We start from the raw sequence: 13,204 nt of genomic DNA, 5'->3' as shown, positions 1-13,204 counted from the left end.
ATGCAGGAGTTATTCGGTGTCCGGTTTGTGAGGTATTTGAGGGTGATGAAGTTGCTGTTGCGCATCATGTTGCGAGGCATTTTGATTGAAATATCTCTTCTCTGTGCAGCATTTCTGGGCATATCTCGTGTGGTCGTGGACATGATACGGAGGATTTTCAGGGGTTCATATCGGATGGTACCTGGCTATCAGAATTTTGCCACAAAGTACCCTTATATACAGCCCGACTGACAAGGAGTAGTGCAGCAGGCTTCTATCTCCAATGCACGAGAGATCACAGGGGAAAGGACAGGGAAGTCGCATATGAACCGGATTCCAGACAAAAGTCGCTCGTGTCAAACGGATATCGACGAAAGAAGACTCTTGAGGCGAACCACCGTCTCTGCTGCTCTGTCAGGCCTACGGCGTTACCTTATAGTATAAACCGCCAAATGTACCACAGCAGAAACCTCAACGAGACACAAGCACATCTTTCCGTGCAATTCCAAACACCACAGCACATGTCTCGCTCCGATGATCCTCACCGCGTCCTGTATCTGAAGCGGGCCTCTCTTAAACACCGAAAAAATCTCCCCTAACCGTCTGGCACGATGCTGCTGCTGCTGCTGCTGCTGCCACCCTTGGTTCACCGGCGCAGAGATCAATGTCTCACAAGCAGACGGCAACAGACTGGCCTGAACGAGAATCAACGCTATAAACGAAGGAAACAGGAGCAGCAACTGTGCGGCGAGCATGACTCCTGACACTAAGATGTCAGATCCAACAATACCCGACAAATACGCTTTCGTGATCTCTGTTTCAGTGGGCAGGGAGAGGTCGCTGTCAAACAGGGCAGGCAAATGCATCATGAACGATTCAATGACCGCATGCAGTGCGGTTGCTGGCACCAAGGCTTTCCATCGTTGGCGATCGCGGGAGGTCGGCACAAAAGGCTGCTGGTCGCACGGAAGTATGGTGCGCGCAGTCCACAAGAATCGATTTTCAGCGAGCAGGACCGAGGCTAAGATATATGCGACCGGGCTAGGAAGGAATAATGCTGTCTTCAACATACTTCTCGCGCACAAATGCTTGATCCAGTAGCTACAGGCAGGGCCAATGCCATTCAGGAGGAGACGGAGATTGCCCTTGTGGTAGAGAGTGGCGATGGTTTGAATTAGGTGACGGCTGGATGGACCAGGCCTTTTGTGCCTAAGTTCAGAATCATAGCTGGTAGCTTGCTTATCCAAGCTCTCGAGTATCAATATAGACATTAAGACATGCCCAAGAATATACCGAATCTGAAACCTATCAGTCTGCGATGCTCACGGACTGCCATTAGTTTCCTCACTTACTAGAAAGTCCAGAATGATCCCGAAAGCAATAGGCACTAGCAGGAATAAATTATCGGTACGTGCAGGTTCATTTTGCCAGATGGCATGAGCTTGTGCAAGTAGTGGATCGCCCCCAGCGGAATGGACAAAAGTATTGAGCAGTGTGCGAAAGAGGGTTACCCAAAAGTGCGGCGATGGAGCATATGCCATCGTGCCACGAACAATACGTTTGGGAAGAGAGAATGCCAACGGAAACAACAGGACGACGGGCATTATATATGTCATCCTGTGCCAGGATCAGGGCCATACAGTTCCTAATCGATCGATGGATCCAAACTACTTAGCCTAGGCAGAAGCGCAAATCCCCAATAGAACACGGTACGTCATTGGATCCGAGGGCGAGACCTTTTTCAATAGTGGGGCATATCTACTTTGGCCCTTCATGGGACCCTGGATGGACCCTTATTGGATCCTAATGTGAGACATGCTTGCTGTAAGACCGAAGGCAGGTGGTAGCGTCCACGTGGCTTGAATATCATATTGTGTTGAATGATGACATGAGTAGAGCTGCTGATATGGCCACGGTGTCTTATTCATGAATGCTCTCTAGGATAGAGAACTGTGGCTTAAATAGGTATATGCATGATCCTGGAAAGAAACCTTGTAATAAACCTTAACATCGCATGAGAGCTAACCGGTTTTGTAGTTTCCTTTCATCCTACGCAGACTAGGCAAAGAGAGGGAGCAGTTACACTAAGGAATCTAGTCACTCGATCAAGAACTAGCATGAAAAATGTCCAACGCATCTTGCAGGTGCTGCTCCACATCCAGGTCCCAGATCCAGCGCATGCGCATATCTAGATTCTCGCGAATCTTGTCAACATTATCCCACACTCCCTCTTTCTGACACTCATAGAGCATGCCAGCATCCCGACTAGTGCGTACCAATTCCTGGGTCCGGGGCCGTCGTATGGCATCATATGCTACGAACGCTCGGACCAAGTCATTCTTCTCCCGGACCGCTCCCAGGAGACGTGACAAGACAAAGACATCCTCCACTGCCATACCCGCTCCAGCACCCTGATGCGGCGTGCTCGCATGAGCTGCATCCCCAACGAGGCAGATGCGGCCACCCCGGTGATAGGTACTGGCGGGCGCATGTTCGAACATGGCCCATATATCTGCATTCCTCATCAGGGAGAGGATGGCTCTGACATCTGGTCCCCAGCCTTCAAAGTCCTGCAACATCTGTTTTTTATTCCCTGGCAGCACCCACTGGGACCCGTGCTCCCAGACCCCATTGTCCTTTGTTCGGAAGGCCACGACGTTCATTGTCCGGCCGTGCTCGATCGGAAACGTTAGGAGATGGCCGCCGTATCCCCAGTGGAAGTGATTATTGCGTGCTGTGTACTCGCCCAGAGCGGCAACTGCTTCATCCATCGGGATCAGGCCTCGATAGGCATATTTACCCGTAAAAACAGCGTTAGCTGCCTCTTCACCTTCAAGCAATATTTGTCGCACTCGTGATTTGATGCCATCACATCCCAGCACTGCATCTGCCACGACGGAAGTTCCATCCGCGAAGTGCACTGTGGCTCCATCCGCTCCCTCTTCGATCGAGACCAGTCTTTTGCCAAAGCTCACGAAGCCCCCTTCGGGTGGAAGTAGTGCCGTCATGGCCTCGAGAAATCGAGCGCGATGAACGCTACTCCTTGCGACTGGCGCATGCACCTCGTGCAGGTAATCACCTGCTTTCAGACTGTTGGATGGTGGGCCTCTCCCATCCATGCCCATCCGATAACTGGACCAAAGCTTCTTATCTAAGGCGCCTGTATCTGGCTGAAACGTCGCATGTTGGTTATAGGCCGCTGCTAGTCCGCTGTCAATGAGCTCCATGGCACGAATGGAGTTCGAACCGAAGGCAATCCCAGCGCCGATCTCCGAGAACTCTGGTGTGGCTTCATAGAGGTGCGGTGCGATATTCTGACGGGAGGTGTGCTTTAGCAGTGCTAGGAGGAGGGTGACGCCTGCGATACCACCACCGACAATGGCGATTCGGAGAGGTTTGTCATTGTTGGACACGGTCATGTTTGTATGCAAATGCTGGGCAGATCTTCACAGGCGATCCTGTTCGTGCGCTACATTGACATACGCAGGGGCAGTTTCCTGACATGGTAGAACGGCAACCGGGTTAGAAGGAGGGGTAAGCTGCTTCGGAATGCTTGCTCTCTAGCGTCGCGAGCTAAAAGTCGCTTGATAGTGTCTGCGGTAGGATGCTATAGTGAGGCTGCTAAGCACACCGGGTCGGGCTCCCCCGTTCCGCGGCCGTTCCCCAAGCCTGCCAAGGGGACCCCAAAGCTTGTTGCGATGATCGATGATAAGTCCTAGTGAGAGCCACCACAGACGTTGGCAAAGGGAAATTTCTATCCCAAGTCTGATTACAGTATGTATCTAGCTCACAACGGGTGAAATTTCTGTCATACGCGGGGCGCGCGCAAGGACGCTCACCCTGACTCGTTGCGAGACCGGGGATAGGATATAGCGACGCCGCTAAGAGCCATCCTAGCAGGGGACTGCATCAGCGGCCTACGCATATCGGCCTATCATTCTTCGCGACCGTAAGCACACTGCAACCACGGTCGGCTATGCCGTCACGAGGGGACTGAGAATAAGTGACATGAAAGATTACATCTCCCATCGCCGTTTATCCTCTACAGGAAGCTTCCCAACATAGAAATTCAGCGCAAAGTAATTAGCGTGTTCAAAGTTGGAGCCACGCATGACGAGGCCTGGCAAAGATCGCACGGCTGGTCGAGCCACTAGATGTACGCTAAGGCTAAGTCTCGAAGCCACACTGACTGGCCGACTCCACCTGTTGATTAATCTCAGTGACGATCTCAATATCCCCAACAGGCTTCTGGATTAAGTCTGAGCGACTACTTCCTGACCGATGTCTTGTCCGGCTCGCTGCCGAGGTAACCTGATTTGACAGCTTTGACAGCTCGTATGGCGGTCGCACGTAACTGGGGTAGGAAGATGACCCATCCCGTGGGCGACTGAAGGATCTTCCGCTGCGCCGCACTTTTCTGTCCCTAATTAGGCGTACAATTGGCATCAGGCTGGGCAGGCAGGATACCACTACTCCGAGGCTGCTCTCGATTGCAGTCCAAAGGTGGGAATAGGTATCTGACCCTACCAGACCAAATTGGATTAGTATGGCACACAACAATTGACAAGCAATGGAAATCGTACAAGTGATATCCGAATCACTGATTGCAATCAGGTTTTCGAGGCGGACAATCGAGATGGCACAGACACTACCGTTGCAAATTGTCAGTTCGCTGGACCTATGAAGAACTGCGCTGCAGACATCTTACATGACCCCCAGAGTAAAGATAATTGACAAACCGATCTTCCTAGCCCAGGGTATTTGTAGCTTCCAAATCTCTCGTGTGGGTAAAACCAGCAAAAGGACATCGGTGCACAAATTGGTCGCAGCTAAAGTGGTCACAAAAGGGACAAAGTCTATGCAGTGCCCTTTAGTGGTCTTCTTCTGCCACTCGTGATGTATTGGGATACATTGAAAAATGGCAGTTGTTTGAAATGCAATGTACCATACAGCCAAAAACAGCATGATCGAGCGACATGCAAATATCATGGAAGGCACGGGGAAGATGCGCTGGTAGAAGAGGACGATAGAGAGCTTGATAACCGGAAGGCAGGTATTCCAGAAGAGCTGCATCACATACAGGTTCTATTTGTCCCGGTCCTGGTCAGTTCCAGCCTCACTTGTCTCTTTTTCAGGGAAAAATAAGGGAAATACCAAGGAATACTCCTGAACAGTAGCGGCTGAAAGTGTATCGACATGTTCCCCAACACCTGCATGAAGACCTTCGTTACTCTGTCAGCGGTCACTTATCGAGAAATGAGGGCTAGAAAGAAGCAATCACTCTGGAAAAGAAGTGCATTAACCGCAAGTGCTAGGGCCTTGAGTCAAATAAGCCTGTCTTCGTCGTAAGGAACGGCTAAGTTTCTTACCAAAGCGATAATACTCAGATAGTCTTCTATGAACAGACTCAGACCCTGTAGCCTGCGTGCCCAGATTCTCAGAACGACTGCTAAAATTGAGAGTACAACGAGAATGCTGTTTATGATGACGATCTGTAGCTGTCTGGTGTTGTACGCGCCCGTCAACGTCAGCCCCATGATGTGCTTGGCGTGACAGAACTCGCAACATCTTTTCTGCGTCAAAAGCGGCCAGATAAAATACTCATATGTTACTAGGATTATAATAAAGTGAAGCAGGGCATGAGACATGCTTCATAAAACGCCCCGGTCACTCTGAGACGCTATTGTAGGACAGAAAGGCCGGCGGATGCAGGCATTCGGGCCAAGCCCGGTCTAATCCAGCAATCAGAATGGTCTAGAGCTTAGCATGTCCCACAATGAAGACACCGTTCTTCCCACAGGATCTAGCATATAGTGAGCTCACTACCCCCCTGTCAATGTGCTGTCCAAACTTTTGCTTTTCCCAGACTCTTGCGCGTACGCGGTCGCAATCCCTGTCACCAATAAAAACTTATTCACAGGCCCCGGCTCAAGGAATTAGTACCATGGAAAAGCCTACGGATGATTTACCTACTCCTTTGGACACCAAAGACCATGCGGCGTTTAAATCCTTCGACCTATCAAGTGACGGGCTACGGACAAAAGACGGCGTTGTCTTAGTTCCTCAACCATCCCAAGATCCTGAAGACCCATTGGCATGTTGTTTCTTTCCGTACATCATCCATCCTGTGCCGTCTGAGTACTGACCGCTGCCTAGAATTGGGCCAGAGGTCGGAAGTTGAGAAACCTGACTATCCTCTGTATGGCAGGGTTCGCAGGGACCGCACTAGATCTGGCGAACCAACTTGCTATGAAGGACCAGGCGAAAAATTGGGATAAGGAACTTATAGAGATTACTTACACCATCTCTGCCTCGATCGCAGGTATTGCCTATGGGCCATTGCTGATTAATCCGGTGGCGCAAGCATTTGGTCGCACTGCGATTATATTTTGGTGCCTGGTGTTTGCGATGGCCTGTGCTATATGGTCAGCTTGCATGACAAGCAAAGGCGACTATGAGCGTTTTGTTGCATCGCGTCTGTTTGACGGTATATTCGGATCAATCCCCTCCATCGTTGGCGTGGGAGCCGTGTATGACATGTTTTTCTTGCATGAGCGTGGCAAGGCATATGCCATCTTCCATGTCTCCTTCCTGTTTGGCACGGTTGCGGGTCCAACCTTTGGGGGGTTCATCGTCCAACATACGAACTGGCCCTGGGTGTTCTGGTGGATCGTGATCGCGCAGGGACTTGTTCTCATCCTTGGTAAGTGCAGAGCCCGTAAAGTGATATGCAGCTTGGCATTGGTCTTATTCTATTTTAGCATTCTTTTTCTTGGAAGAGACCAGCTACCCTCGTGAGGGGAAGATTTTATCGATTGTCATGCCTAAGAGCTTCTGGGCAAAGCGAATGGCCACACTGCTTCCTCATAAGACGGGGATTTCCCGCGCAGAACTGGTAGCCGTGATTTCCTCACCTCTATCAACCAATTCTGACTCAAGATGCAGGGTCGCATCGCTCGGCTACCCTTCCGGGTTGGTTTCTCGCCCGTTGGTCTGCTTATTGGCATCTTCCAACTAGCATCTTTTGGCTGGTTCGTCGCAACGCACAGCCTCTTGACTGTCTGGCTGGAGAAACCTGTCTCCGTCGGCGGATGGGGATTTAGTCCTCAACGGAACGCCTTCTGTACGCCTTCACTCCCCTCCCCCTCCCCAAATTCCTTATGCCCATGGCTAACCACCACGAAGTCATCTTCTCCCTCTGGGTTGGCCTTCTGACGGCCGAACTATGGGGCTACCTCTGTAACGACCGCATCGCTCTATGGATCTGCCGCACGCGCGAGAAGGGTGTATGGAAGCCTGAGTGTCGGCTACATGCCCTCTGGGTCCCATCCCTCATTATTCTCCCCATCGGCCTCGGCATTGTCGGATCTGCTCTGCAATACCATCTCCACTACATGGTCCTCGCCCTAGGTGCCTACCTCATCACCTTCGCCTCGATGAGCTCTGTCCCAATCGCTGTAACTTACATGATCGAATGTGTCGCCTCGCAGCCCACCGAGATGGGTGCGTTTATGGGCGCTTATCGTCTTACACTGGGGTTGGTCGTGCCGTTCTTCATCGATCAGTGGGTGGCCCGGGTGGGCTTCGGTTGGGTATATGGGATGATGGCTTTCTTTTCGATTTTTGCTTTTGGGTTCGTGGTTATGTTGATGCTGTTTGGTGATAGGTTAAGGGAGCGGACGTTGGCCAAATTGGCTCCTAGTGAAATAGGGGCCAAGGTTATATATACCAGCGATGAGGAGGGACGTTAAAATAATACATCTGGTAGGTTTGTTGTACAAATGCCAAAAACGAGGTTGCATACCGGATATTCAAAATTTTCAGGCGTCCTGAATCTAAGGGCTATTCCCTTCGAGGCTGATATAATAGGTTTCTTGGCCATCAAGACATTCCTGAAGATATATGGATACAATCTTACAACGGTATGCTACTAGTAATAGGTTTTGTCTTCTAGGAGACAATGACTATGTCGGGGTCTGTATCAATGAGGGAAAGATATATGTAACAAAGTACGTTACAACTGCATCTAAACCATCACCAGACTGACATGCCAGGGCTTCCCATAGCCTCCTCTCGTTCGAATCAAATCATAGGAGAGTAAGTCCTACCAGAGTGGTCAGATCATCTCTTCGAAGCGGGCCCCCTTCCTCTCCTTCAAAATGCCCGGTTTGTGCACAACAAGGGTCAGTTTACTCTGGTGATTTGTTCAATCTTGCGTGTAACTAATTTGGAAATAACAAGTCTGATTACAACTGAAAGTATGTATACAATGGGAGCCTGTAAGACACTGTAAGCAATGACCCACTCACGCATTGTGGGGCATGCTCCTCCTCATAAACGTCCGTTAACAATATTCGGTCAAAGCAGGCCAAAATAAGCTTGTCATATGAGCCCTTCTCTCGCCGCACTCATGGCATTTATGAGTGCGATGAAATCATGTCGTGAGCAAGAATGTGCACAGACGTGGTACATATGGAGTCTAGTGGATTTAGATAGAGAACTAGAGTTTGGGAAGGATAGAATTGGACCTAGACGTCATGTGCCAGTATGCCCCTACGTGCTTTGTCGGCGTTGATGCTATCCAAAGGGACAATGTTAAGCGGGGTAAACATAATGAATATGAGCCTTGCGAGGCAATAGGCAGTTGTCCATGATATACCTTTGAAAATTTCTTAGGCCTCTCGCTTTCTCGTTGAAGGTGAGTGCGTTGGTGCAAAAAGGAATAATTCAATATTGTGCACTCAGTGAAGCAGTTAGTAAACAATGACTGACAGGAGTGCTGTGGGGAGAGGTGGACGCGGATGTACACTACGGTCTTCACAATGGCTGAACTCCAAGGATTTGTTCTTCTGAGTCAAGTATGTGGTGGGAGATTATTCCTGGCCCTCCCGAGCCTCGAGGGGCAGAGGTGGGTCTGACCACGGGCTAAAATCATGGACCAGTTATCTTTGGTGTGATAACCTTGGCTCTTTCCCAAGTTAGCAATAAATATGCGAGTGGTCGAATCATAATGGCTTGCATTATTGGTTCATTGTCAGACCTAATTGCCTGCCATTTTAGTCTATGTGTGTTATAGCCGGTAGCGTTACAAGGTTCCATTTCCACAGAGACTGACCCTTGGTACAGTCAGGATAGTCATAGAATTCTCGTTACATCTATGTAACTCAGACTATTAGCATGCACATTGTAAATTCATCTCTATAGAGACCTCTTCGTGGTCCCAAACGGAAACATGATTGCTGATATAGATTGATACAATAAGGATCGTGTCAATCTTCTCTAGTTCTAATCTTTCTCAGCGTCGTTCAGTCGTTCTACTGAAATCGGCATCCACTAGACGCGAACAGCCTCAAACAAAGCATTTGACCCCGTTCCTTGATCATCCGACCGCCACACCTTGACAACCTCGAATCCGGCACGCTCCAAAAGGCTCAACCACTGCTTATCCGTGCGCTCTAGCGAAGAGAACATGTTCATCATAATAAGATCGACACTGGCATTGAACTTGGGTGCCCCTGTCTCAGGAATCGTATTCTCATTGATCAGCAGCACCGAATCATCAGCCATTGCTTCCCGAACCCGATGGAGGGCCTGCAGAGCCTGCTTATCCGGCCAGTCGTGCAGGACCGTCCGCATATAGTACGCCTTGGCTCCACGCACAGGCTGCACGTCGAACATGCTGTAGCTCACCGCCTCAACACCCTCGGCAAGAGGCTCCTTAATGTCCCGAATAACCTCGGGGAGGTCCTGCAGGACCAGGCGGCCAGCAGGGCTCTTCTTCTGCTTGAAGGCTTGCAGGTCGTGACCCTTGCCGCCACCAATGTCGACTAGGAGTACGCGACTTTCCTGCGCCTTGTCACCGGTGGCTAGTGACAACCGCTCTTGCCATGGGTAAAAATCATACCACTGAGCGCCCTCGACAGCTCGATTGCTGGTCTCCATCACTGTATTGAAAGCGTGCTGCTCGGCTGGGTCCTGTGCGAGCCACTCGAAGTGGTGCAGCTTGGTCCCGTACGCCAGCTGGAAGGGCGTGTCGTAGGCGTCATCTGGGCTACGGTATCCTCGGGCTTCGAGGAAGTCATGGGTGAATGCGGAGGCACGGAAGTTAACATGGCTACCCGGGGGATTGATAAATTAGTCACACAGTGTTTCACTTTCAATCTTGGGTTCGGGCAATGGACCACGTACAAGTTCTTAATGACCTCACTCGGCGGAGCTCCTGTAGCAAATGCCAAAGCCAAAGGCTGGGGTTGGTATTTGTCAACACCAGTTTCGGTGAACAGGCGATTAGCGACGAGGAGGCGCATGATTCTAACTGCAACGGGGACAAAATATGATTAATACATGGGTAGCAGAATATTGAAGATAGTTGAGTGAATTGTGCTGCTTAAAAGGAAGAGCATCTTACCAAGAAGGTCCTTGTCGCCTATGGTCTTTTCATCCAACTGGTCAAGAGACAATTCAGCGCCACCGGAAGCGACAAATGCATCAAAGACTCCCATTCCAATAGCAGTGCGGATTGCAACTAGGGGATGGTGCTGCAACAAGCTCCCGTGAGCATTGGGTCAGCCAATCTCATTATCTTTCCGATCACCTCGGTATTAGGCTCCTTACCGCCCAGCAGATGTTCAGCACTGTCTGGATAGGGGGCTCAATGGCGGCACGCAATTGATCCAGCACATCGAGAAGCTCGAACCGTGCTGAATCTGGGATATCGTCGGTGGGCGAAAGCTTGGTAAGTGCAGCCTTGACTGTGGCAGTTACGTCGGCGATGGTCTGAGCCATTATGGAAGGTTTGGAATGATGAGCACGACAGAGGAAACTATATGTGGTAATTTTTGGGAGTTTGGCTGGGCCAACTGTGGAAGGGATGGAAAGGAATTCGGGGCGTCAATGTGGAGGACGGTTTGCTTTCTACGTATTTATATTGCGCCCATAATACCTGCTTACTCGTGACGCCATTCACTATCAGGCACTTCTTAGCCCCCACTGGCTCTTTTGCTGGAGAGGGGCAAGAAGCTAGAAGTTGATCGACCGTCGCAACGTCTAGTATGGGACATTAATGCGCTTAGTGGCTAACATCGTCCTTGATCTTCACTACAGCGCTGTTTGTTGAGTTGCGACGGTAAGCACTAAGACGATGTGACCCGAATAGCTCTGGTCAAGGGAGCATTGGGAGGTCGATTCATTGGTTCCCTCGCTAACTATAAGACTTGGAGCAGATGATGCCATCTGTTAGTCGCTCCATACCGCTTAGTCAGATTGTCTAGTTAACTAGTTGACTACCGATTCACCAACATGGCGAGAAAAGGGTCTGACAGGCAGCTGCGTTAGTCCGGCTTACATGGTTAAGGGTTCAGGCCTCGGAACCAACATTGGCGCGGCTCTTCCAATGCGGGAGTTGTGTAAATAACAGCTAGGCCTCTCTCTCCACTTTACTAATACACGTTGATACATACGCCAGAACGCAAATACAGCGCAATTGTTTTTTTAGCATGCCTTCCTTTCTGAAGCCCTAATCCCCGCGTGGTGAACTAATGGACGATCCTCGGGTATTTTGACTATAGCGTTCTGCATTGAACGTAGTTAACATTGCCTAGACAGACGCAGGTGGGCATTTCGACCATACCCACCGAAGTTCCTCCCAAGATCTCCCCGGAGGATTACGCCCGTCATGGTCGCATCACAGATCCCTGGCACGTCTAGATCATTGTTGCACATTATCTAAGAATACTAGATACTCTCTCTTGAAAGAAATACATCAATTATGCCATTGAAACCATCGAGTCCTCATTGGTAGTTTGAAATAAGAATGAAGGTAAAGTATTAATGTCTAGGATAGCTGGGTGCAATATCCACTCGAGTCGCAACATAGCAAGTGGTTCCGCTTCGGATCATCGCCCGAGGGGCAGCCGTCTGTCGAATTAGAGACTGGAATGTTATCACAGTTGCCATTTAGTTCGTACGGCAGTCGGACCTGCTCGGTACAGCAGAAGCAGGCCCCGACTTCTGGAGTTGGGGTAGCGGTTTGGGTGGCAGTTGTTGTGGATATGGATGTTTGCGTGTCCGTCACAGTAGTTGGTGTAGCCGTGGCTGTGACAGAATCTGTATCGGTAATAGTCCTTGTAGCTGTGAGGGACTCCGTGTGATGAATAGTTTGCGTATCCGTAATGTTTTGGGTAGCCGTGATGGATTCTGTATCAGTGGTAGTCTGGGTGGTTGTAAAAGATGCAGTGGCCGTGGTAATCTCCATAGCTGTGTAAGATTCGGTATCTGTAGTTGTCTGCGTGGCCGTGAGCGTGTTGTTGATGGTCTGTGTAGCTGTGGTAGGCTCTATATCAGTTGTAGTTTGCGTGGCTGTGATAGTATTGTTCTTAGTCTTCGTCACTCTTAATGACTCTATATCAGTAGTAGTCTGAGTAGCTGTGAGTGTGTTGTTGATAGTTTGTGTGGTTCTGAGGAATTTTGTGTCAGTGGCAGTCTGTGTTGCTGTTGTAGGCTGCTTTTCGGTAATACTTTTGGTAACCGTCAACAAGTGCGTATCCGTGACGGTCTGTGTAGCTGTGGTGGACTCTATATCGGTAGTAGTCTCTGTAGCTGTGACCGACTCCCTGTCGGTAGTAGTCTTCGTAGTGGTGGTAGATTCTACGTCGGTGAGGGTCTCCGTAGCAGCAAGTGTGACTGGGCCTGCGCTTGATGAATTGCTCCAGGAACAAGTGCAGTTACTGCGATGTCCAGGTAAAATATTAGCACACGCCACCAACACAGTCCGGGACACCTACGGGGTGTTTGTGCTAAGCAAAGGAAGCCCCAGAAGATTTAGTGCTGGATTGCCCCCGCAGTTGCCACCAATGCTGCCTGCCATTCTGCACTGTGAATTGTTAGCTAGTCTCCCCCATCCTGGCATTCTGTTCGCCCAACCAGACATATTCTTACTTCCATATCGCAAGCCTCGACATCACAACCTCGCAAGGCGACGCCGAGATTGATGTCACTCGGAAGGGCAGTGACATAGCTGAGGACTGTCAGGACAAATATGCGCCTGAGATGCATTTTGCGTTGTAAAACCTTCCCCAAGGCTTATAGCGAATGTTAAAGTCGACCGAGGCTTGTGGTCACCAAGAACTAAAGCACCCTTTGACGTCGATAGCGCCTAGTTCCTTTGCACTATGCAACATGGCTACGGGGTGCCTCCTTTCTTAAACCTTCTGGGAGCTTTGAATGT

General features: G+C 50.0%; 6 protein-coding genes across 6 annotated transcripts; 1 reads left to right on the top strand and 5 right to left on the bottom strand.

Annotated features, from left to right (window-relative positions):
• Nucleotides 1-407: 407 nt before the first annotated feature.
• An16g01290 (uncharacterized protein) lies at nucleotides 408-1,520 on the bottom strand (the record flags this gene model as incomplete). The annotated part of the gene is made up of 2 exons (XM_059744919.1): nucleotides 408-1,277; nucleotides 1,332-1,520. The coding sequence occupies 2 exons, from the start codon at nucleotides 1,518-1,520 to the stop codon at nucleotides 408-410; spliced, it is 1,059 nt and encodes a 352-aa protein (XP_059602693.1).
• A 564-nt stretch (nucleotides 1,521-2,084) lies between these two features.
• Nucleotides 2,085-3,398, bottom strand: An16g01280 (uncharacterized protein; the record flags this gene model as incomplete). Its single annotated transcript, XM_001397404.3, has 1 exon — nucleotides 2,085-3,398. One exon carries the CDS (start codon nucleotides 3,396-3,398, stop codon nucleotides 2,085-2,087), a length of 1,314 nt encoding a protein of 437 aa, XP_001397441.1.
• A 202-nt stretch (nucleotides 3,399-3,600) lies between these two features.
• An16g01270 (uncharacterized protein) lies at nucleotides 3,601-5,516 on the bottom strand (the record flags this gene model as incomplete). The annotated part of the gene is made up of 8 exons (XM_059744918.1): nucleotides 3,601-3,733; nucleotides 3,819-3,896; nucleotides 4,000-4,182; nucleotides 4,251-4,402; nucleotides 4,507-4,651; nucleotides 4,688-5,046; nucleotides 5,134-5,211; nucleotides 5,349-5,516. 8 exons carry the CDS (start codon nucleotides 5,514-5,516, stop codon nucleotides 3,601-3,603), a joined length of 1,296 nt encoding a protein of 431 aa, XP_059602692.1.
• Nucleotides 5,517-5,755: 239 nt separating this feature from the next.
• An16g01260 (uncharacterized protein) lies at nucleotides 5,756-8,633 on the top strand (the record flags this gene model as incomplete). The annotated part of the gene is made up of 8 exons (XM_059744917.1): nucleotides 5,756-6,106; nucleotides 6,136-6,682; nucleotides 6,925-7,010; nucleotides 7,083-7,612; nucleotides 7,748-7,901; nucleotides 8,021-8,076; nucleotides 8,221-8,237; nucleotides 8,500-8,633. 8 exons carry the CDS (start codon nucleotides 5,756-5,758, stop codon nucleotides 8,631-8,633), a joined length of 1,875 nt encoding a protein of 624 aa, XP_059602691.1.
• Nucleotides 8,634-9,312: 679 nt separating this feature from the next.
• Nucleotides 9,313-10,764, bottom strand: An16g01250 (uncharacterized protein; the record flags this gene model as incomplete). The annotated part of the gene is made up of 4 exons (XM_001397401.1): nucleotides 9,313-10,093; nucleotides 10,168-10,294; nucleotides 10,388-10,517; nucleotides 10,594-10,764. 4 exons carry the CDS (start codon nucleotides 10,762-10,764, stop codon nucleotides 9,313-9,315), a joined length of 1,209 nt encoding a protein of 402 aa, XP_001397438.1.
• Nucleotides 10,765-11,812: 1,048 nt separating this feature from the next.
• On the bottom strand, nucleotides 11,813-13,032 carry An16g01240 (uncharacterized protein; the record flags this gene model as incomplete). The annotated part of the gene is made up of 3 exons (XM_059744916.1): nucleotides 11,813-12,683; nucleotides 12,762-12,850; nucleotides 12,916-13,032. The coding sequence occupies 3 exons, from the start codon at nucleotides 13,030-13,032 to the stop codon at nucleotides 11,813-11,815; spliced, it is 1,077 nt and encodes a 358-aa protein (XP_059602690.1).
• Between the last annotated feature and the right edge of the window lie 172 nt (nucleotides 13,033-13,204).

This window comes from Aspergillus niger (assembly GCF_000002855.4).
Source record: "Aspergillus niger supercontig An16".
Lineage (NCBI taxonomy): Eukaryota > Fungi > Ascomycota > Eurotiomycetes > Eurotiales > Aspergillaceae > Aspergillus > Aspergillus niger.
The sequence above is the reverse complement of the archived record's forward strand: the minus strand, read 5'-3'. Positions and strand labels throughout refer to the sequence as shown.